The sequence below is a fragment of the Oncorhynchus gorbuscha genome, linkage group LG22 (assembly GCF_021184085.1).
Source record: "Oncorhynchus gorbuscha isolate QuinsamMale2020 ecotype Even-year linkage group LG22, OgorEven_v1.0, whole genome shotgun sequence".
Lineage (NCBI taxonomy): Eukaryota > Metazoa > Chordata > Actinopteri > Salmoniformes > Salmonidae > Oncorhynchus > Oncorhynchus gorbuscha.
In genome coordinates this window covers 29,412,503-29,435,978 of record NC_060194.1, presented here as the reverse complement: position 1 = coordinate 29,435,978, position 23,476 = coordinate 29,412,503, and the positions used below count along the sequence as shown (strand labels likewise).

The 23,476-nt window shown below is 45.8% G+C and overlaps 1 protein-coding gene across 8 annotated transcripts in view; it reads right to left on the bottom strand.

Moving 5' to 3' along the window:
• The window catches only part of LOC124009267 (obscurin-like), a 100,704-nt gene that overhangs the window by 70,925 nt on the left and 6,303 nt on the right, over positions 1-23,476 (bottom strand). For all 8 annotated transcript variants that reach the window (XM_046320884.1, XM_046320878.1, XM_046320883.1 and 5 more), the window contains exons 4-15: positions 23,131-23,391; positions 20,762-21,067; positions 19,958-20,224; positions 19,110-19,216; positions 18,589-18,757; positions 17,544-17,816; positions 17,038-17,316; positions 16,365-16,643; positions 10,809-11,084; positions 9,423-9,701; positions 987-1,262; positions 271-546 (exon numbers count right to left, since the gene is read on the bottom strand). In XM_046320884.1, coding sequence (XP_046176840.1) covers positions 271-546; positions 987-1,262; positions 9,423-9,701; positions 10,809-11,084; positions 16,365-16,643; positions 17,038-17,316; positions 17,544-17,816; positions 18,589-18,757; positions 19,110-19,216; positions 19,958-20,224; positions 20,762-21,067; positions 23,131-23,391 — 3,048 coding nt within the window. The remainder of the gene's footprint in view (positions 1-270; positions 547-986; positions 1,263-9,422; positions 9,702-10,808; positions 11,085-16,364; positions 16,644-17,037; positions 17,317-17,543; positions 17,817-18,588; positions 18,758-19,109; positions 19,217-19,957; positions 20,225-20,761; positions 21,068-23,130; positions 23,392-23,476) is intronic.

Genomic DNA, 23,476 nt, shown 5'->3' with positions numbered 1-23,476 from the left:
CAGGAAGTACATCTCTTCACTGGACAGACATGAGACTGGGAGGTGTTGAGCAATACAATGGCTAGACTAGTAAGTCAATTACCAGCTATTGAAATATAGTTTTAGACACAAATATGCAACCAAGAGATAGACATCTAACAAAACAAAATGGGCAATACATTCAGAGGCCATTGACTTGAGTATACAAAACATCATCTGGTTTGGGACCATTCAGCCTACAAAGCCTTAAGAGAAACATCAATAGACAACCAGCTTTCATATCCTCCATACCTGTCACCTGTATCTTATAGACCAGTTTCTCTACTCCAACCTCACAGGTGTACTCTCCAGCATCCTTCTTCTCCACCTTCTCTATCACCAGCTGACGAGTCTTGCCCTTTGTCTCCATGGAGACTGTCTTACTGGAAGTCAGCAGTTTGCCATCCTTGTACCATTTCACCTCAGTCTTGGAATCTGACACATCACAGCTCAGAGTGGCTTTCTGGGAGAGAGTAGCTTTCACCTCCTTCTGTACAGAGTCCTTATTGGAGAAAGCAGCCTGGGCCTCTGAGTGGGGATCATTGAAGGGTATGGTAAAACCAGAAACCCTTCATTCAGGGTCAAACAATCCCAACACCAAACCAGAAACCCTTCATTCAGGGTCAAACAATCCCAACACCAAACCAGAAACCCTTCATTCAGGGTCAAACAATCCCAACACCAAATCAGAAACCCTTTGGATATCTTGCACATGACATACAAAAGGGAAATCAAGCGATATTGTCAGAGTAACTTAAAAAAACTGCATTTCTAAAGCATTATGAGACAGAGAAGAACATACAATTCAGACTTCCACACTAAGTAAACAAACAGTATAACATGTCTTTCCTTGGGAGAAGAAAATTATAGACAACGTAGAACACAGACACAGTACATTGACAACCATCCAGCCTCCAAAACCTTGAGAGAAACATCAATGGACAGCCAGCTTTGAAATCGTCCCATACCTGTCACATGTATTTTAAAGACCAGCTTCTCTGCTCCAACCTCACAGGTGTACTGTCCAGCATCCTTCTTCTCCACCTTCTCTATCACCAGCTGACGAGTCTTGCCCTTTGTCTCCATGGAGACTGTCTTACAGGAAGTCAGCAGTTTGCCATCCTTGTACCATTTCACCTCAGTCTTGGAATCTGACACATCACAGCTCAGAGTGGCTTTCTGGGAGAGAGTAGCTTTCACCTCCTTCTGTACAGAGTCCTTATTGGTGAAAGCTGCTTGAGTTTCTGAGGGAACAATTATGGAGGTGCATGATAGTACCAGAAACATAACATTCAAGGTCAAACAATCCCAACAACCAAACCATATCTTACACACAACAGACATTAGGGGACATAAGCAATACAAATGCTAGATAAATCAACCATCTGCATTTATAAAGTAGTAAGACTCAGACAAGACAATGCAAGACAATGCAACAAACAGGGTAACAGGGTAACGGACAATTCAGACATTAGCAAAACAATAAAAAAAGACAACACTATAACGTCTCTTTCTATTATGGAAAACATTTGTAGACAATGTAGAGAACATATACAGTGGGGAGAACAAGTATTTGATACTCTGCCGATTTTGCAGGTTTTCCTACTTACAAAGCATGTAGAGGTCTGTAATTTTTATCATAGGTACACTTCAACTGTGAGAGACGGAATCTAAACCAAAAATCCAGAAAATCACATTGTATGATTTTTAAGTAATTAATTTGCATTTTATTACATGACATAAGTATTTCATACATCAGAAAAGCAGAACTTAATATTTGATACAGAAACCTTTGTTTGCAATTACAGAGATCATACGTTTCCTGTAGTTGACCAGGTTTGCACACACTGCAGCAGGGATTTTGGCCCACTCCTCCATACAGACCTTCTCCAGATCCTTCAGGTTTCGGGGCTGTCGCTGGGCAATATAGACTTTCAGCTCCCTCCAAAGATTTTCTATTGGGTTCAGGTCTGGAGACTGGCTAGGCTACTCCAGGACCTTGAGATGCTTCTTATGGAGCCACTCCTTAGTTGCCCTGGCTGTGTGTTTCGGGTCGTTGTCATGCTGGAAGACCCAGCCACGACCCATCTTCAATGCTCTTACTGAGGGAAGGAGGTTGTTGGCCAAGATCTCGCGATACATGGCCCCATCCCTCCTCCCCTCAATACGGTGCAGTCGTCCTTTCCCCTTTGCAGAAAAGCATCACCAAAGAATGATGTTTCCACCTCTATGCTTCACGGTTGGGATGGTGTTCGTGGGGTTGTACTCATCCTTCTTCTTCCTCCAAACACTGCGAGTGGAGTTTAGACCAAAAAGCTCTATTTTTGTCTCATCAGACCACATGACCTTCTCCCATTCCTCCTCTGGATCATCTAGATGGTCATTGGCAAACTTCAGACGGGCCTGGACATGCGCTGGCTTGAGCAGGGGGACCTTGCGTGCGCTGCAGGATTTTAATCCATGACGGCGTAGTGTTTTACTAATGGTTTTCTTTGAGACTGTGGTCCCAGCTCTCTTCAGGTCATTGACCAGGTCCTGCCGTGTAGTTCTGGGCTGATCACTCATCTTCCTCATGATCATTGATGCCCCACGAGGTGAGATCTTGCATGGAGCCCCAGACCGAGGGTGATTGACCGTCATGTTGAACTTCTTCCATTTTCAAATAATTGTGCCAACAGTTGTTGCCTTCTCACCAAGCTGCTTGCCTATTGTCCTGTAGCCCATCCCAGCCTTGTGCAGGTCTACAATTTTATCCCTGATGTCCTTACACAGCTCTCTGGTCTTGGCCACTGTGGAGAGGTTGCAGTCTGTTTGATTGAGTGTGTGGACAGGTGTATTTTATACATGTAACGAGTTCAAACTTGTGCAGTTAATACAGGTAATGAGTGGAGAACAGGAGGGCTTCTTAAAGAAAAACTAACAGGTCTGTGAGAGCCGGAATTCCTACTGGTTGGTAGGTGATAAAATACTTATGTCATGCAATAAAATGCAAATGAATTACTTAAAAACATACAATGTGATTTTCTGGATTTTTGTTTTAGATTCCGTCTCTCACAGTTGAAGTGTACCTATGATAAAAATGACAGACCTCTACATGCTTTGTAAGTAGGTAAAACCTGAAAAATCGGCAGTGTATCAAATACTTGTTCTCCCCACTGTACATTGACAACTGTTCAGCCTCCAAAGCCTTCTGAGAATAAATAATAGAGCCAGCTGTATCTTAAAGACCAACTTCTCTGCTCCAGCCTCACAGGTGTACTCTCCAGCATCCTTTTTCTACGCATTTTCTATCACAAGCTAACAAGCTTTGCTCATTGACAACATTTGGACTGTCTTAGTGCAAGTCAGTAGCTTGCCATATTTGTACCATTTCTGTCATGTTTTGTCTTTTATTATCATGTCTTGTCCCTGTGCTTCCCATTCTATTAGTTTCCCTCTGCTGGTCTTATTAGGTTCTTTCCCTCTTTCTATCCCTCTCTCTCCCCCTCCCTCTCTCACTCTCCCGCTCTCTCTTCTCTCTATCGTTCCGTTCCTGCTCCCAGCTGTTCCTATTCCCCTAATCAATCATTTAGTCTTCCCACACCTGTTCCCGATCTTTTTCCCTGATTAGAGTCCCTATTTCTCTCCTTGTTATTCGTTTCTGCCCTGTCGGTTCCTTGTCTAGAATTCACCGTGCTGTGTTTGTGTATCGCCCTGTCGTGTCGTGTTTCCCTCAGATGCTGCGTGGTGAGCAGGTGTCTGAGTCTGTTTGGTTCTAGTGCCTTCCCGAGGCAACCTGCTGTTCACCTGCTGTTCAAGATCGAGTCTCCAGTTTGTCCTCGTCATTTCGAGTGAAAGTTGTGTTTTGTTGATTGTATTTACTTTACTGGATTAAAGACTCTGTTTTCGCCAAGTCGCTTTTGGGTCCTCTTTCACCTGCATGACAGAAGGAACCGACCAAGGAATGGACCCAGCGACTTCAGACGCTCGTAACACTGCCGTCGAGATCCAAGGAGCCATGCTCGGCAGACACGAGCAGGAATTGTCTGCTGCTCGCCATGCCGTGGAGAACCTGGCCGCTCAGGTTTCCGACCTCTCTGGACAGTTCCAGAGTCTTCGTCTCGTGCCACCTGTTACTTCCTGGCCTGCCGAGCCTCCAGAACCTAGGGTTAATAACCCACCTTGCTACTCCGGGCAGCCCACTGAGTGCCGCTCCTTTCTCACGCAGTGTGAGATTGTGTTCTCTCTCCAACCCAACACATACTCTAGAGAGAGAGCTCGGGTTGCTTACGTCATTTCACTCCTTACTGGCCGGGCTCGAGAATGGGGCACAGCTATCTGGGAGGCAAGGGCTGATTGCTCTAACAAGTACCAGAACTTTAAAGAGGAGATGATTCGGGTTTTTGACCGTTCAGTTTTTGGTAGGGAGGCTTCTAGGGCCCTGGCTTCCCTATGCCAAGGTGAACGGTCCATAACGGATTATTCTATTGAGTGTCGCACTCTTGCTGCCTCTAGTGAGTGGAACGAGCCGGCGCTGCTCGCTCGTTTTCTGGAGGGACTCCACGCAGTGGTTAAGGATGAGATTCTCTCCCGGGAGGTTCCTTCAGATGTGGACTCTTTGATTGCTCTCGCCATCCGCATAGAACGACGGGTAGATCTTCGTCACCGGGCTCGTGGAAGAGAGCTCGCATCAACGGTGTTTCCCTGCTCCGCATCGCAACCATCTCCCTCCTCTGGCTCAGAGACTGAGCCCATGCAGCTGGGAGGGATTCGCATCTCGACTAAGGAGAGGGAACGGAGGATCACCAACCGCCTGTGCCTCTATTGCGGAGTTGCTGGACATTTTGTTAATTCATGTCCAGTAAAAGCCAGAGCTCATCAGTAAGCGGAGGGCTACAGGTGAGCGCAACTACTCAAGTCTCTCCATCAAAATCCTGTACTACTTTGTCGGTCCATCTACGCTGGACCGGTTCGGGTGCTACATGTAGTGCCTTGATAGACTCTGGGGCTGAGGGTTGTTTCATGGACGAAGCATGGGTTCGGAAACATGACATTCCTTTCAGAGAGTTACAGAAGCCTACGCCCATGTTCGCCTTAGATGGTAGTCATCTTCCCAGTATCAGATTTGAGACACTACCTTTAACCCTCACAGTATCTGGTAACCACAGTGAGACTATTTCTTTTTTGATTTTTCGTTCACCGTTTACACCTGTTGTTTTGGGTCATCCCTGGCTAGTATGTCATAATCCTTCTATTAATTGGTCTAGTAATTCTATCCTATCCTGGAACGTTTCTTGTCATGTGAAGTGTTTAATGTCTGCCATCCCTCCCGTTTCTTCTGTCCCTACTTCTCAGGAGGAACCTGGCGATTTGACAGGAGTGCCGGAGGAATATCATGATCTGCGCACGGTCTTCAGTCGGTCCCGAGCCAACTCCCTTCCTCCTCACCGGTCGTATGATTGTAGTATTGATCTCCTTCCGGGGACCACTCCTCCTCGGGGTAGACTATACTCTCTGTCGGCTCCCGAACGTAAGGCTCTCGAGGATTATTTGTCTGTGTCTCTTGACGCCGGTACCATAGTGCCTTCTTCCTCTCCGGCCGGGGCGGGGTTCTTTTTGTTAAGAAGAAGGACGGTACTCTGCGCCCCTGCGTGGATTATCGAGGGCTGAATGACATAACGGTTAAGAATCGTTATCCGCTTCCCCTTATGTCATCAGCCTTCGAGATTCTGCAGGGAGCCAGGTGCTTTACTAAGTTGGACCTTCGTAACGCTTACCATCTCGTGCGCATCAGAGAGGGGGACGAGTGGAAAACGGCGTTTAACACTCCGTTAGGGCATTTTGAGTACCGGGTTCTGCCGTTTGGTCTCGCCAATGCGCCAGCTGTTTTTCAGGCATTAGTTAATGATGTTCTGAGAGACATGCTGAACATCTTTGTTTTTGTCTATCTTGACGATATCCTGATTTTTTCACCGTCACTCGAGATTCATGTTCAGCACGTTCGACGTGTTCTACAGCGCCTTTAGAGAATTGTCTCTACGTAAAGGCTGAGAAGTGTTCTTTTCATGTCTCCTCCGTTACTTTTCTCGGTTCCGTTATTTCCGCTGAAGGCATTCAGATGGATTCCGCTAAGGTCCAAGCTGTCAGTGATTGGCCCGTTCCAAGGTCACGTGTCGAGTTGCAGCGCTTTTAGGTTTCGCTAATTTCTATCGGCGTTTCATTCGTAATTTCGGTCAAGTTGCTGCCCCTCTCACAGCTCTTACTTCTGTCAAGACGTGTTTTAAGTGGTCCGGTTCCGCCCAGGGAGCTTTTGATCTTCTAAAAGAACGTTTTACGTCCGCTCCTATCCTCGTTACTCCTGACGTCACTAGACAATTCATTGTCGAGGTTGACGCTTCAGAGGTAGGCGTGGGAGCCATTCTATCCCAGCGCTTCCAGTCTGACGATAAGGTTCATCCTTGCGCTTATTTTTCTCATCGCCTGTCGCCATCTGAGCGCAACTATGATGTGGGTAACCGTGAACTGCTCGCCATCCGCTTAGCCCTAGGCGAATGGCGACAGTGGTTGGAGGGGGCGACCGTTCCTTTTGTCGTTTGGACAGACCATAAGAACCTTGAGTACATCCGTTCTGCCAAACGACTTAATGCCCGTCAAGCTCGTTGGGCGTTGTTTTTCGCTCGTTTCGAGTTTGTGATTTCTTACCGTCCGGGTAGCAAGAACACCAAGCCTGATGCCTTATCCCGTCTGTTTAGTTCTTCTGTGGCTTCTACTGATCCCGAGGGGATTCTTCCTTATGGGCGTGTTGTCGGGTTAACAGTCTGGGGAATTGAAAGACAGGTTAAGCAAGCACTCACGCACACTGCGTCGCCGCGCGCTTGTCCTAGTAACCTCCTTTTCGTTCCTGTTTCCACTCGTCTGGCTGTTCTTCAGTGGGCTCACTCTGCCAAGTTAGCTGGTCATCCCGGTGTTCGAGGCACTCTTGCGTCTATTCGCCAGCGCTTTTGGTGGCCGACTCAGGAGCGTGACACGCGCCGTTTCGTGGCTGCTTGTTCGGACTGCGCGCAGACTAAGTCGGGTAACTCTCCTCCTGCCGGTCGTCTCAGACCGCTCCCCATTCCTTCTCGACCATGGTCTCACATCGCCCTAGACTTCATTACCGGTCTGCCTTTGTCTGCGGGGAAGACTGTGATTCTTACGGTTGTCGATAGGTTCTCTAAGGCGGCACATTTCATTCCCCTCGCTAAACTTCCTTCCGCTAAGGAGACGGCACAAATCATTATCGAGAATGTGTTCAGAATTCATGGTCTCCCGTTAGACGCCGTTTCAGACAGAGGCCCGCAATTCACGTCACAGTTTTGGAGGGAGTTCTGTCGTTTGATTGGTGCGTCCGTCAGTCTCTCTTCCGGGTTTCATCCCCAGTCTAACGGTCAAGCAGAGAGGGCCAATCAGACGATTGGTCGCATACTACGCAGCCTTTCTTTCAGAAACCCTGCGTCTTGGGCAGAACAGCTCCCCTGGGCAGAATACGCTCACAATTCGCTTCCTTCGTCTGCTACCGGGTTATCTCCGTTTCAGAGTAGTCTGGGTTACCAGCCTCCTCTGTTCTCATCCCAGCTTGCCGAGTCCAGCGTTCCCTCCGCTCAAGCGTTTGTCCAACGTTGTGAGCGCACCTGGAGGAGGGTGAGGTCTGCACTTTGCCGTTACAGGGCACAGACTGTGAGAGCCGCCAATAAACGCAGGATTAAGAGTCCAAGGTATTGTTGCGGCCAGAGAGTGTGGCTTTCCACTCGCAACCTTCCTCTTACGACAGCTTCTCGTAAGTTGACTCCGCGGTTCATTGGTCCGTTCCGTGTCTCCCAGGTCGTCAATCCTGTCGCTGTGCGACTGCTTCTTCCGCGACATCTTCGTCGCGTCCATCCTGTCTTCCATGTCTCCTGTGTCAAGCCCTTTCTTCGCACCCCCGTTCGTCTTCCCTCCCCCTCCCGTCCTTGTCGAGAGCGCACCTATTTACAAGGTACATAAGATCATGGACATGCGTTCTCGGGGACGGGGTCACCAATACTTAGTGGATTGGGAGGGTTACGGTCCTGAGGAGAGGAGTTGGGTTCCGTCTCGGGACGTGCTGGACCGTTCACTCATTGATGATTTCCTCCGTTGCCGCCAGGATTCCTCCTCGAGTGCGCCAGGAGGCGCTCGGTGAGTGGGGGGGTACTGTCATGTTTTGTCTTTTATTATCATGTCTTGTCCCTGTGCTTCCCATTCTATTAGTTTCCCTCTGCTGGTCTTATTAGGTTCTTTCCCTCTTTCTATCCCTCTCTCTCCCCCTCCCTCTCTCACTCTCCCGCTCTCTCTTCTCTCTATCGTTCCGTTCCTGCTCCCAGCTGTTCCTATTCCCCTAATCAATCATTTAGTCTTCCCACACCTGTTCCCGATCTTTTTCCCTGATTAGAGTCCCTATTTCTCTCCTTGTTATTCGTTTCTGCCCTGTCGGTTCCTTGTCTAGAATTCACCGTGCTGTGTTTGTGTATCGCCCTGTCGTGTCGTGTTTCCCTCAGATGCTGCGTGGTGAGCAGGTGTCTGAGTCTGTTTGGTTCTAGTGCCTTCCCGAGGCAACCTGCTGTTCACCTGCTGTTCAAGATCGAGTCTCCAGTTTGTCCTCGTCATTTCGAGTGAAAGTTGTGTTTTGTTGATTGTATTTACTTTACTGGATTAAAGACTCTGTTTTCGCCAAGTCGCTTTTGGGTCCTCTTTCACCTGCATGACAATTTCACCCCTGTCTTGGTATCTAACAGCTCACAGCTAAGAGTGGCTTTCTGGGAGAGAGTAGCTTTCACTTCCTGCTGTACAAGGTCCTTATTGGAGAAAGCAGCCTTCATTTCTAAAGGAGGAACAATTGAGGGATATGATGGAAATGAGAAACCTCAATATCACATGAAAACAGGAACCATATCTCTATACTGGACAAATACGGGAGTTATTGGACAAAGTCAACCATCTGAAATTCCAATGTGGCGTGGAGACAGACACACAGTCCAGAGCAACAAACTGGGAAACAGAGCACTCAGATATCCCCATGAGAAACATCTGTGAATCGAGACAAAATGTTCAGAGGACAATGCTGTGCGCAATCAAAACAACCAATTAAACCTATTTTTTTGCAAGATAGAACTCACAAATGCTAAGGCAACGTTACCAATTACACTTAGAAAATAACTAAATAGCTATAAGTTAAAAAACAGAACTAAAAATGTAACTGTGTATGTCCCATAACATCTTCTCCGACTTAAGAAAATCTCTTACGATTATCTTTAAATAAGGATAATACAATTTTAATTAATAGGACAGACATACGGACAACCATTCAAGCAACCAAAACGTAAATCACATCACAGAGGGCTCCTAACTAAAAAACAACTCCTGCATACCTGTCACCTGTATCTTATAGACCAGTTTCTCTGCTCCAACCTCACAGGTGTACTCTCCAGCATCCTTCTTCTCCACCTTCTCTATCACCAGCTGACGAGTCTTGCCCTTTGTCTCCATGGAGACTGTCTTACTGGAAGTAAGCAGTTTGCCATTTTTGTACCATTTCACCTCTGTCTTGGTATCTGATACCTCACAGCTCAGAGTGGCTTTCTGGGAGAGAGTAGCTTTCACCTCTTTCTGTATAGAGTCCTTATTGGTGAAGGCAGCCTGATGTGCTTCTGATGGAACAGTCATGGAGGGGCACAATGGCAGAAATACTTAATTTAGGGTCAAACAGTATCAGCACCAAACACAGAACACACCACTTACTGTCCTGTACAGACACGGGAAGAATTGTCTACAGACACCGAGAGTTAACTGTCAGCAATTCTAACATGGTACGGAGACAAACAAACTGCGTAACAAACACAGAAACAGACTATTCAGATGTAATATAAGCTAGAGCAGCAACACAGAAACAGACTATTCAGATGTAATATAAGCTAGAGCAGCAACACAGAAACAGACTATTCAGATGTAATATAAGCTAGAGCAGCAACACAGAAACAGACTATTCAGATGTAATATAAGCTAGAGCAGCAACACAGAAACAGACTATTCAGATGTAATATAAGCTAGAGCAGCAACACAGAAACAGACTATTCAGATGTAATATAAGCTAGAGCAGCAACACAGAAACAGACTATTCAGATGTAATATAAGCTAGAGCAGCAACACAGAAACAGACTATTCAGATGTAATATAAGCTAGAGCAGCAACACAGAAACAGACTATTCAGATGTAATATAAGCTAGAGCAGCAACACAGAAACAGACTATTCAGATGTAATATAAGCTAGAGCAGCAACACAGAAACAGACTATTCAGATGTAATATAAGCTAGAGCAGAAACACAGAAACAGACTATTCAGATGTAATATAAGCTAGAGCAGCAACACAGAAACAGACTATTCAGATGTAATATAAGCTAGAGCAGCAACACAGAAACAGACTATTCAGATGTAATATAAGCTAGAGCAGCAACACAGAAACAGACTATTCAGATGTAATATAAGCTAGAGCAGAAACACAGAAACAGACTATTCAGATGTAATATAAGCTAGAGCAGCAACACAGAAACAGACTATTCAGATGTAATATAAGCTAGAGCAGCAACACAGATTGTAGGAGATGTCAACTTGGGAAGACAAATGAAACAACCTTTGTCAAAGACAAGCTTTATCAAATAAATATTTGTAGGACAGGCATATAGACAACCATTCATCCCACTATATGCCCCAGAGCAAACAATAGACAGACAGTAAATCCAATATATATTCTCCATACCTGTCACATGTATCTTAAAGACCAGTTTCTCTGCTCCAACCTCACAGGTGTACTCTCCAGCATCCTTCTTCTCCACCTTCTCTATCACCAGCTGACGAGTCTTGCCCTTTGTCTCCATGGAGACTGTCTTACAGGAAGTCAGCAGTTTGCCATCCTTGTACCATTTCACCTCAGTCTTGGTATCTGACACATCACAGCTCAGAGTGGCTTTCTGGGAGAGAACAGCTCTCACCTCTCTCTGTACAGAGTCCTTATTGGAGAAGGCAGCCTGGGCCTCTGTAAATCAACCATTAGCAGTTCAAATTTAGAATGGGAATAGACACACAGCCACAAAAGGGACAGAGACCTGTGAGACGTCCCCATAAGCCACAAAGCAAAACAACCAGAGCCAAATCAAGCAAGGAAACAACGTTGAAGCCTCAAACATAGCCCCTTGTCTGATGGAATCAACTAATCCTAAGATCTCAACTTTATCAGTATGACAAAAAACTAGGCATTCGTTTCTTACTGAGACAAAAGCTAAATGTAATTCAACAGTACACTTGCCAAAGCATCCGAGGGGAGAGGTAAATATTTAATAGATATTTTCTCCTAAGATAAACATGTCCAATGTGTAGAGCAGAAAGCCAGTATGAGGGATTGCAGTCAGGCTACAATGGAAGGCAGCCGGTGTGTAGGAGAAAAAAAAATATATAGAGTTCAAAAGGTACTGGCACTCAAAACCATGAAAAGGAATAACCCAAGGAGGCCGATGTGCAAAAATAATACACTTAATTTAATCCACGCTCAAAAGAATATAAAAAGTACAAAGTTAATGAACGAAAAAGGAGCATACGTTTTGGCCTTATCATCAGTAATGTACAAACAAATTAGGAAGACGTACTTAAGAAGACACACCTGCTGTGTGTAACAGGCGCAACAGGTGCAAGCAGATAGAGTGCCTTGCGAAAGTATTCGGCCCCCTTGAACTTTGCGACCTTTTGCCACATTTCAGGCTTCAAACATAAAGATATAAAACTGTATTTTTTGTGAAGAATCAACAACAAGTGGGACAGTGGAACAACATTTATTGGATATTTTAAACTTTTTTAACAAATCAAAAACTGAAAAATTGGGCGTGCAAAATTATTCAGCCCCCTTAAGTTAATACTTTGTAGCGCCAGCTTTTGCTTTGATTACAGCTGTAAGTCGCTTGGGGTATGTCTCTATCAGTTTTGCACATCGAGAGACTGACATTTTTTCCCATTCCTCCTTGCAAAACAGCTCGAGCTCAGTGAGGTTGGATGGAGAGCATTTGTGAACAGCAGTTTTCAGTTCTTTCCACAGATTCTCGATTGGATTCAGGTCTGGACTTTGACTTGGCCATTCTAACACCTGGATATGTTTATTTTTGAACCATTCCATTGTAGATTTTGCTTTATGTTTTGGATCATTGTCTTGTTGGAAGACAAATCTCCGTCCCAGTCTCAGGTCTTTTGCAGACTCCATCAGGTTTTCTTTCAGAATGATCCTGTATTTGGCTCCATCCATCTTCCCATCAATTTTAACCATCTTCCCTGTCCCTGCTGAAGAAAAGCAGGCCCAAACCATGATGCTGCCACCACCATGTTTGACAGTGGGGATGGTATGTTCAGGGTGATGAACTGTGTTGCTTTTACGCCAAACATAACGTTTTGCATTGCTGCCAAAAAGTTCAATTTTGGTTTCATCTGACCAGAGCACCTTCTTCCACATGTTTGGTGTGTCTCCCAGGTGGCTTGTGGCAAACTTTAAACGACACTTTTTATGGATATCTTTAAGAAATTGCTTTCTTCTTGCCACTCTTCCATAAAGGCCAGATTTGTGCAATATACGACTGATTGTGTCATGCCTTGGTCATTGTATTTTGTGTTTTCGTTATATATTTGGTCAGGCCAGGGTGTGACATGGGGTTTTGTTGTTGTATTTCGTATTGGGGTTTTTGTATTATTGGGATTGTGAATGATTAGGGGTGTGTCTAGTTAGGCTTGGCTGCCTGAGGCGATTCTCAATCAGAGTCAGGTGATTCTCGTTGTCTCGGATTGGGAACCGTATTTAGGTAGCCTGAATTTCACTTTGTATTTTGTGGGTTATTGTTCCTGTCTCTGTGTAGTGTTCACCAGATAGGCTGTAATAGGTTTCTCGTTCCCTTTGTTGTTTTTGTATTGAGTTATTTCATGTATCGTTTCGTTTTCGTTCATTAAAGATCATGAGTAACAAACACGCTGCATTTCGGTCCGACTCTCTTCTTTCAACAGACGAACACCGTTACAGAATCACCCACCACTCACGGACCGAGCAGCGTGTTAACAGGCAGCGACAGCTGGAGCAGCAAAAGGAGGATGAACTATTCGGAGAATGGACATGGGAAGACGTGTTGGATGGTAAAGGTTGTTACACTTGGGAGGAGATACTGGCCGGAAGAGATTGCCTCCCATGGCAACAGGTGGAGGCACTAAGGAGAGCAGAGGCAGCCGGAGATAGGAGCCGACGATACGAGGGAACACGGTTGGCAAGGAAGCCCGAAAAGCAGCCCCCAAAAATTATTGGGGGGGGCTTAAAGGGAGTATGGCTATGCCAGGTAGGAGACCTGCGCAAACTCCCTGTGCTTACCGGTGGCTAGAGCGCACAGTGTTTCCAGTGCGGGTGCATAGCCCGGTGCGGCACATACCAGCCCTTCCTATTGGCCGGGCTAGAGTGGGCATCGAGCCAGGTAAGGTTGGGCAGGCTCGGTGCTCAAGAGCTCCAGTGCGCCTGCACGGTCCGGTCTATCCAGAGCCACCTCCACACACCAGTCCTCCGGTAGCAGCTCCCCGCACCAGGCTTCCTGTGCGTGTCCTCAATCCTGTAGCACCAGTTCCAGCACCACGCACCAGGCCTTCTGTGTGCCTCGTCTGTTCAGCACACCGTCAGAGCCTTCCTTCCCTCCTGCGCTACTGGAGTCTCCTGACTGTTCAGCGCTATTAGAGCCTTCCTTCCCCCCTGCGCTGTCGGAGTCTCCCGCCTGTTCAGCGCTATCAGAGCCTTCCTTCTCTACAGCGCTGCCGGAGCCTCCTGCCTGTTCGGAGCAGCCTGAGCTGTCAGTCTGCATGAAGCAGTTAGAGCTGCCAGTCTGCAAGGAGCTGCTAGTCTGCAAGGTGCTGCCAGCCTGCATGGAGCAGTCAGAGCTGTCAGCCTGCATGGAGCAGTCAGAGCTGTCAGCCTGCATGGAGCAGTCAGAGCTGTCAGTCTGCATGAAGCAGCCAGAGCTGTCAGTCTGCATGAAGCAGCCAGAACTGTCAGTCTGCATGAAGCAGCCAGAGCTGTCAGTCTGCATGAAGCAGCCAGAGCTGTCAGTCTGCATGAAGCAGCCAGAGCTGTCAGTCTGCATGAAGCAGCCAGAGCTGCCAGTCTGCAAGGTGCTGCCAGCCTGCATGGAGCAGTCAGAGCTGTCAGCCTGCATGGAGCAGTCAGAGCTGTCAGTCTGTATGAAGCAGCCAGAGCTGTCAGCCTGCATGGAGCAGTCAAAGCTGTCAGTCTGTTCGAAGAAGCCAGAGCTGTCAGTCTGCATGAAGCAGCCAGAGCTGTCAGTCTGCAAAGAGCTACCAGTCTGCAAAGAGCTGTCAGTCTGCATAGAGCAGCTAGATCCGCCAGTCAGCCTTGATCTTCTAGATCTGCCAGACAACCAGTCTCTTCCAGATCTGCCAGTCAACCAGTCTCTTCCAGATCTGCTAGTCAACCAGAATCTTCCAGTTCCGCCAGCCAGCCAGGATCTACTGGAGCCTACTACCTGCCTGAGCTTCATCTCAGTACTGGGCTTCCTCTCAGTACTGGGCTTCCTCTCAGTACTGAGCTTCCCCTCAGTCCAGGGCTGCCGCTCTGTCCCGAGCTGCCCCTCTGTCCCGAGCTGCCCCTCTGTCCCGAGCTGCCCCTCTGTCCCGAGCTGCCCCTCAGTCCAGTGGGGATCTGGGTGAGGACTATTAGGCCATGGTCGGCGGAGAGGGTGGATTATCCCAGGACGCGAAGTGGAGGAACTAGGACATTAATGAAGTGGGGTCCACGTCCCGAGCCAGAGCCGCCACCATGGACAGACGCCCACCCGGACCCTCCCTATGGTTTTGAGGTGCGTCCGGGAGTCCGCACCTTAGGGGGGGGGTTCTGTCACGCCTTGGTCATTGTATTTTGTGTTTTCGTTATATATTTGGTCAGGCCAGGGTGTGACATGGGGTTTTGTTGTTGTATTTCGTATTGGGGGTTTTGTATTATTGGGATTGTGAATGATTAGGGGTGTGTCTAGTTAGGCTTGGCTGCCTGAGGCGATTCTCAATCAGAGTCAGGTGATTCTCGTTGTCTCGGATTGGGAACCGTATTTAGGTAGCCTGAGTTTCACTTTGTATTTTGTGGGTGATTGTTCTTATCTCTGTGTAGTGTTCACCAGATAGGCTGTAATAGGTTTCTCGTTCCGTTTGTTGTTTTTGTATTGAGTTATTTCATGTATCGTTTCATTTTCGTTCATTAAAGATCATGAGTAACAAACACGCTGCATTTCGGTCCGACTCTCTTCCTTCAACAGACGAACGCCGTTACAGATTGTTGTCCTATGGACAGAGTCTCCCACCTCAGCTGTAGATCTCTGCAGTTCATCCAGAGTGATCATGGGCCTCTTGGCTGCATCTCTGATCAGTCTTCTCCTTGTATGAGCTGAAAGTTTAGAGGGACGGCCAGGTCTTGGTAGATTTGCAGGGGTCTGATACTCCTTCCATTTCAATATTATCGCTTGCACAGTGCTCCTTGGGATGTTTAAAGCTTGGGAAATATTTTTGTATCCAAATCCGGCTTTAAACTTCTTCACAACAGTATCTCGGACCTGCCTGGTGTGTTCCTTCTTCTTCATGATGCTCTCTGCGCTTTTAACGGACCTCTGAGACTATCACAGTGCAGGTGCATTTATACGGAGACTTGATTACACACAGGTGGATTGTATTTATCATCATTAGTCATTTAGGTCAACATTGGATCATTCAGAGATCCTCACTGAACTTCTGGAGAGAGTTTGCTGCACTGAAAGTAAAGGGGCTGAATAATTTTGCACGCCCAATTTTTCAGTTTTTGATTTGTTAAAAAAGTTTGAAATATCCAATAAATGTCGTTCCACTTCATGATTGTGTCCCACTTGTTGTTGATTCTTTACAAAAAAAGTTGTATATCTTTATGTTTGAAGCCTGAAATGTGGCAAAAGGTCGCAAAGTTCAAGGGGGCCGAATACTTTCGCAAGGCACTGTAGTTGATTAGAGACTGGAATATGTGGAAGAATAAAGAAAATGGACAATTCAAATGTCACATATAATTGAAAAAAAAACAATGAGCTGGGCTACATAACAATATTAGAAGCAATAGATATTAGGTTGAAGAGCTCAGAGTGCTTGGAGGTGGGGTGGTGGACTGCTGGTGCCTGTAACATGCAAGGTCCAATTCCTCATTAATGTGAAGAGCATACAGACAACCATTCAAGCAATCGTGCAGAAAGGAGACAAGACAGCAAGTCAATATCCTCCTTACCTGTCACCTTTATCACATAGACCAGTTTTTCTGCTCCAACCTCACAGGTGTACTCTCCAGCATCCTTCTTCTCCACCTTCTCTATCACCAGCTGACGAGTCTTGCCTTTTGACTCCATGGAGACTGTCTTACAGGAAGTCAGCAATTTGCCATCCTTGTACCATTTCACCTCAGTCTTGGAATCTGACACATCACAGCTCAGAGTGGCTTTCTGGGAGAGAGTAGCTTTCACCTCCTTCTGTACAGAGTCCTTGTTGGTGAAGGCTGCCTGTTGGGCTTCTGAGGGAGCAGTCATGGAGGGGCATAGTAGGGGTCAAATAATGAAAACAGGAATAATGTTTCGACACTGGACAGACATGGGTAGCATTGACATACATAACAGCCATAGTCAACCAGCTACAGCACTAATATAGCAGAGGCAGACACATTGCATCATTGAGGTGTCCTCAGAAGCCATGAAAGCAAAATCATCCAATGAAACAGCTTTGAAGCCCATATCTCCAAACAATATTTTATCTGATAACCTCACACATTTTTAGGTCTCAATTAAAACACATTGAAACTAACAAAACAACCATACATTTCTAACATAATGAGCAGAGCTGAAGAAATTCAAATGTTGTACATTGTTCAAACCATCACCAAGGACTAAGGGGGAAAATGCTTCACTTACCTGACACATGTATTTTAAAGACCAGCTTCTCTGCTCTAGCTTCACAGGTGTACTCTCCAGCATCCTTTTTCTCCATTTTATCTACTACCAACAGACGACTCTTGCCCTTTGTCTCCATGGAGACAGTTTTACTTGCAATGATCTGTTTGCCGTCCTTGTACCATTTCACCTCTGTTTTGGTATCTGCAACCTCACAGCTCAGAGTGGCTTTCTGGGAGAGAGTAGCTCTCACTTCCTTCTGTACAGAGTCCTTGTTGGTGAAGGCAGCCTGTTGAACTTCTGAGGGAACAGTCATGGAATGGCTAAGTAAAATCAGAAACCTTTTTTGGGGGGTTGAACACTGAAAACAGGAACAGTATTTGTATGGGCAGTCTGGGATTCTGAGGGGACACTAGTTTTTCTAGCTTAAACATTTAAAAAAATATATATGACTAGGTATTCTACAAGCTGAATACAATGATATTGTTTGTCCGGTGTGCTCTACAGACATTCCTTCTCTCTCTTACCTTTTATCTTGACCTGGAATGTGACTTTGTCTTCCGCTGTCTCGCAGGAGTAGTGTCCCTCGTCACTCTTCTTGGCGTTCTTGATGACCAGTCTCCTCTGTGTCCCTTTGGAGATAATGGTAGTTCTTTGGTCCTCAATGACCACTGTCTGATCCTTCCTCCACACCACCACCCCGCTGGCAGACGATACCTCACAGTTCAACTCAAGGTGCCCACTGAGGGCAGGTGCCACCCCCATGGGACCCCTGGGCTTGTTCAGGAATTTTGCTTCATCTGGAAGAGAAACATGGATGGATTTGTCATCAAGAACAAAAACATGATTTGTCTGCTTTTTTAGTTTCTAGAGTTGTGGTGGAAATCTATTAATACCTTAAGGTTATAATTAAATGTTAACAAAGGCCCATGTGGAATTGAATATGACAAAAAAATATGCAATAACAGAATCATCTATGATGATTTATTCGCTTTACAAATATGTGATTATGCTTTTATAACCAAACAGCTACATTTCATACACCATCATATGATAGGTGGGTGTCTGCCTGTGCGTGGTTGGAGGATTGGGGACGGTACCAGTGACACATTGGACTTTATTACATGATGACAGAGAGCTCTTTCCCATGCTAGACGACTCGCTACCACCTGGTGTTAGCTGTCACAGCCCAGTCTGTCCCTGTGTGTCACGTGGTGTGAGAGGGGCTTTCTGTAGGCAATGTAGGTTAGAGGTTGCACTTCATACGCCGTGTCAGTTTAAGATCCGGGGTCAGACTAACCTACTGGATTTCGAGTGTAACAACATCTGTCATATGTAAAAAATAAAGATAAAGTACAAAACGGGTTTTCAGTGAAGCTGTACAAAATGTAGCTATTTCTGTTATTGTATTACAATCATATGGGAATCTGAGGGATCAGGTTTCCACTTTCCACCAGGTGTCAACAAGTTATTAATATGTTGTAGACATTGGAGTGGTTTCTTATTTCTAGCATGATAGATTACTACAGGAGTTGAGTCTTTATTCTTGATATTTCGGCTGTCCTGTTGTACCTTTTAGAGAAAGCTTCAGGGACATTCTGTCTTCGTTTAGGACACACTCATAGATTCCCGTGTCCTCTTCAGTGACATTGTGCACCATCAGGATCCTTTTGTGGTCAGTGGTTATGCACTCATACTTCTTGCCCATCTTCAGCTCCCGTCCATTCTTCATCCAGACCACCTACAGAGTCGGAGGAAACATTGAAATGCACAATCCGCATAAGAGACAGCATTACACAGTGATTTACACAGTGAATTGAATCTGAACAATTCAAAAGAGAAAGTCTTAAGTATTTTTGTATTTATAACACTACTCCTAACCCTAACAGGGTTCATTAATTAATTCAGTCATCTGGACTTTACATAATATATGCCATTAGAAAATATATGCCATTTAGCAAACACTTTTATCCAAAGTGATTTACAGTCGTGCATACATTTTATGCATGGCTGGTCCTGGGAATCAAACCCACTACCCCGGTGTGACAAGCGCCATGCGCTACCAACTGAGCTACAAAAGGACCACTACACACCTGGGCATGGTAATCAGACACCTCTGTGGTCAGCTGGGCGGAGGACTGGGCGCTGCAGGTCACCACCTCAGTGTGAGCAGACTTACTGGTAAACCGGATAGGTGGAGCTGTAAATAGAGGTTTCAAAGGGCTTAGCTTATTACAGAATATTGAATTGTAGTTGTTGTATGGGAAATTCCAATGGAAAGATGGTGACTGTCTACCAACAGAACAGCTAACAGATGAGGTTCCTAACTGCTTGTACAGCACTATGAGGTTGGACTAATAGTGTGAAATTGTGAAAATGAGTATAACGCCCTTTCAGTGTAAAAGCTATTTGTAAAGAAAGTCTAGAATTTCATCTTGTTTTGGTGGGATGGAGTTTTGGTCTGCCTGGTGACATCACCATGCGGTAAATTAGTTAATAGATCAATAAGAAAGAGAGGAAAGGGTTCTACATGGAACCCAAAAGGGTTCTATCTGGACCCAAAAGGGTTCTACCTACAGTAGTACCAAATAGGGTTCAACAAAGGGTTCTTCTCCTATGGGGACAGCCAAAGAACCCTTTTCGGTTCCAGATAGTAAATTTTTTTGATTATGTATATATAGCCCTTATACTCATTGCGTATTTATTATTACTTTTATTATTACATGTTTAACTTTCTATTATTTCTCTATTTTCTTTTCTCTCTGCATTGTTGGGAAGGGCCCGTAAGTAAGCATTTCACTGTTAGTCTACACCTGTTGTTTACAAAGCATGTTTTATTTGATTTGATTTATTCAGGCAACTCAAAGCATCATGCTAATGAAGATATGCATATTCAACCACAGTTCTTATTCTTGGCATTGCCCCCTATTCCAGTGCTTACCCTTCACTTTGAGTATACAAGTGCTCTCCGAGCCACCGCCCACAAATTTGACCACGGCTCCGTTCATCTCCATCAAGACCGTCCGGATCATCAGCGTGTGCATGGTCTTTTGGCGGGTGATGAGGTAGTCACCACCACTACGCAGGAGGCGTCCATTGATGGACCAGAAGCCAGAGCACACGGCAGACAGATCCACGGAGAGTGAGGCCTCCTCACCTGAGATGGCTGTGCTGTTCATCAGGCCTGTTTTCACCTCTGCACTGGGCTCTGTAAGAAATGGTTGAATCACATCAGTATTACAAAAGTAGCATGCTGGTGTTTTTATATATTTTTTCTTATTACGGTTTGATTGGGAGTACCCGTTGAAAAGTTCCAAAAAGGTTATTCTGCTGTCCCAATAGAAGAACCATTTTAGGGTCCTGGTAGAACCCTTTTTTGGTTCCAGGTAGAAACCTTTTGGGTTCTATGTAGAACCCTCTGTGGAATGGGTTCTACATGGAACCTCAAAAACTTCTACCTGGAACCATAATGGTTCTACCTGGAATCAAAATGGTTCATTCAAAGGGTCTCTTATTGGGACAGCTGAAGAACCCTATTAGGCTCTCGATAGCACCTTTTTTTCTAAGAGTGTACTTTAGTTATTTTACTCTTACGTACAAGTTACCTTCTACCTAAAAGCCTTGGTGCAGACCCACATTCTTCTTGTCTACCTCATACATCTCCAGGAGTATTCCTAAACTGCCATTAGTTTCTTCTTCAATAAAACCAAGTATTAAGGAGTAAGAAGATGTTTGTCTGTCTCACCAAGGTAGAAGGTCCCGGGGACCTCCAGGTATTGGCTCTGGCCATAGTTGTTGACTGCAGAAATGCGGAACTGGTAGCTGGCCTCCTCTGTGAAGTTCTGGATCGTGATCTCAGTAAAGGGGCTGATCTCCATGCCACTGCACCTCTGCCAGGTCTGGGCACCCACCTTCCTCCTCTCTACCATGTACCCCTTGATGGGCACAGGGCGGTCACTGTCTGGGGGGGACCAGTGGAGGGTGATGGATGAGTCTGTCTTGTTGCGCACCACCACATCGATGGGGGGATCAGGAGGATGCTTTCTGGCAGCTGGGAGGTAGGGAGGTATAGTTTGAAATGGCTCACGTATGTATGATAAATCCTGAGAAAAGTCAGTGATATGATGTATCTGCAGATATATAGAACAAATCCAGATAGCTGATGTTCTGAAAGAGCTGCAAAATATAGACCCCTACAAATCAGATGGGCTAGACAATCTGGACCCTCTCTTTCTAAAATGATCTGCCAAAATTGTTGCAACCCCTATTACTAGCCGGTTCAACCTCTTCCCAGAGATTGGAAAGCAGCGACGGTCATCCCCCTCTTCAAAGGGGGAGACACTCTAGACGTAAACTGCTACAGACCTATATCTATCCTACCCTGCCTTTCTAAGGTCTTCGAAAGCCAAGTTAACAAACTGATTACGATTTCGAATACCACCGTACCTTCTTCGCTGTGCAGTCTGGTTTCCGAGCTGGTCATGGGTGCACCTCAGCCACGCTCAAGGTCCTAAACGATATCATAACCGCCATCGATAAGAGACGATACTGTGCAGCCGTACTCATCGACCTGGCTAAGGTTTTCGACACTGTCAATCATCACATTCTTATCGGCAGACTCAACAGCCTTGGTTTCTCAAATGATTGCCTCGCCTGGTTCATCAACTACTCCTCTGATAGAGTTCAGAGTGTCAAATCGGAGGGCCTGTTGTCCGGACCTCTGGCAGTCTCTATGGAGGTGCCATAGGGTTCAATTATTTGGCCGACTCTCTTCTCTGTATACATCAATGATGTCGCTCTTGTTGCTGGTGATTCTCTGATCAACCTATACGACACCATTCTGTATACTTCTGGCCCTTCTTTGGACTCTAGCCTCCAGACGAGCTTCAAATGCCATACAACTCTCCTTCTGTGGCCTCCAACTGCTCTTAAATGCAAGTAAAACTAAATGCATGCTCTTCAACCGATCGCTGCCCGCACCTGCCCGCCCGTCCAGCATCACTACTCTGGACAGTTCTGACTTAGAATATGTGGACAACTACAAATACCTATGTGTCTGGTTAGACTGTAAACTCTCCTTCCAGACTCACATTAAACATATCCAATCCAAAATTAAATGTAGAATCGGCTTCCTATTCAGCAGCAAAGCATCCTTCACTCATGCTGTCAAACATACCCTTGTAAAACTGACCATCCTACCAATCCTCGACTTCGGCGATGTCATGTACAACACTCTACTCCAACACCTCCAACACTACTCAACAAATTGGATGCAGTCTATCACAGTGCCATCCGTTTTGTCACCAAATCCCCATATACTACCCACCACTGCAACCTGTACGCTCTCATTGGCTGGCCCTCGCTTCTTAGTTGTCGCCAAACCCGCTGGCTCCAGGTCATCTACAAGTCTTTGCTAGCAGGTATATCTCACTGGTCACCCCCAAAGCCAATTCCTCCTTTGACCGTCTCTCCTTCCAGTTCTCTGCTGCTGATGACTGGAATGAACTGCAATAATCACTGAAGCTGGAGACTCTTATCTCCCTCACCAGCTTGAAGCACCAGCTGTCAGAGCAGCTCACAGATCACTGCACATGTACATAGCCCATCTGTAATTATTCCATCCATCTACCTTATCCCCATACTGTATTTATTTATTTATCTTGCTCCTTTGCACCCCATTATCTCTACTTGCACATTCATCTTCTGGACATCTACAATTCCAGTGTTTAATTGCTATATTGTAATTACTTCGCCACCATGGCCTATTTATTGCCTTACCTCCCTTATCTTACCTCATTTGCACACAATGTATATAGACTTTTTTCTTCTTCTACTGTATTATTGACTGTATGTTTGTTTATTCCATGTGTAACTCTGTGTTGTTGTATGTGTCGAACTGCTTTGCTTTATCTTGGTTATCACAGTTGTAAATGAGAACTTGTTCTCAACTAGCCTACATGGTTAAATAAAGGTGAAATAAAATAAATATAGCCAACCTTTGTGATCAGATTAATCAAAATGGAATTTAAACGTAGGATTTCCTAATTTGATGTTGTGACAGGAAAAGGGCTTTAGAGTCTGTGCTATGCATGTAGGTCTATGTTTGTAGCTCACCTGTGACAGAGAATCTTGTGGAGGTCTTGCAGTCTCCAGCCATGAAGGCCACCTCTCCTGAGTCGTCAGCTTGGCAGTGGCTGATGGTTAAAGTGTACTGCCTGAGGGTGCACGCAATTGTTATGCGTGTGTCCGGCTTCAGACGCTCGGCATTGCGAGTCCAGTAGGCGTCAGAACAGGGGTGCTCCAGCTCAACGCAGAAGATCACTGTATCACTCACTGGCACTACTGTCCTCCTGGGCAGCTTCTTAGTGATGTTGCCTGTGAGTGACAAGTACAAGGGTCACCAAATGGCAAGTGTCGTCTACAACGCTGCAGCACTAACTCTGTGTAAACTGAATACCAA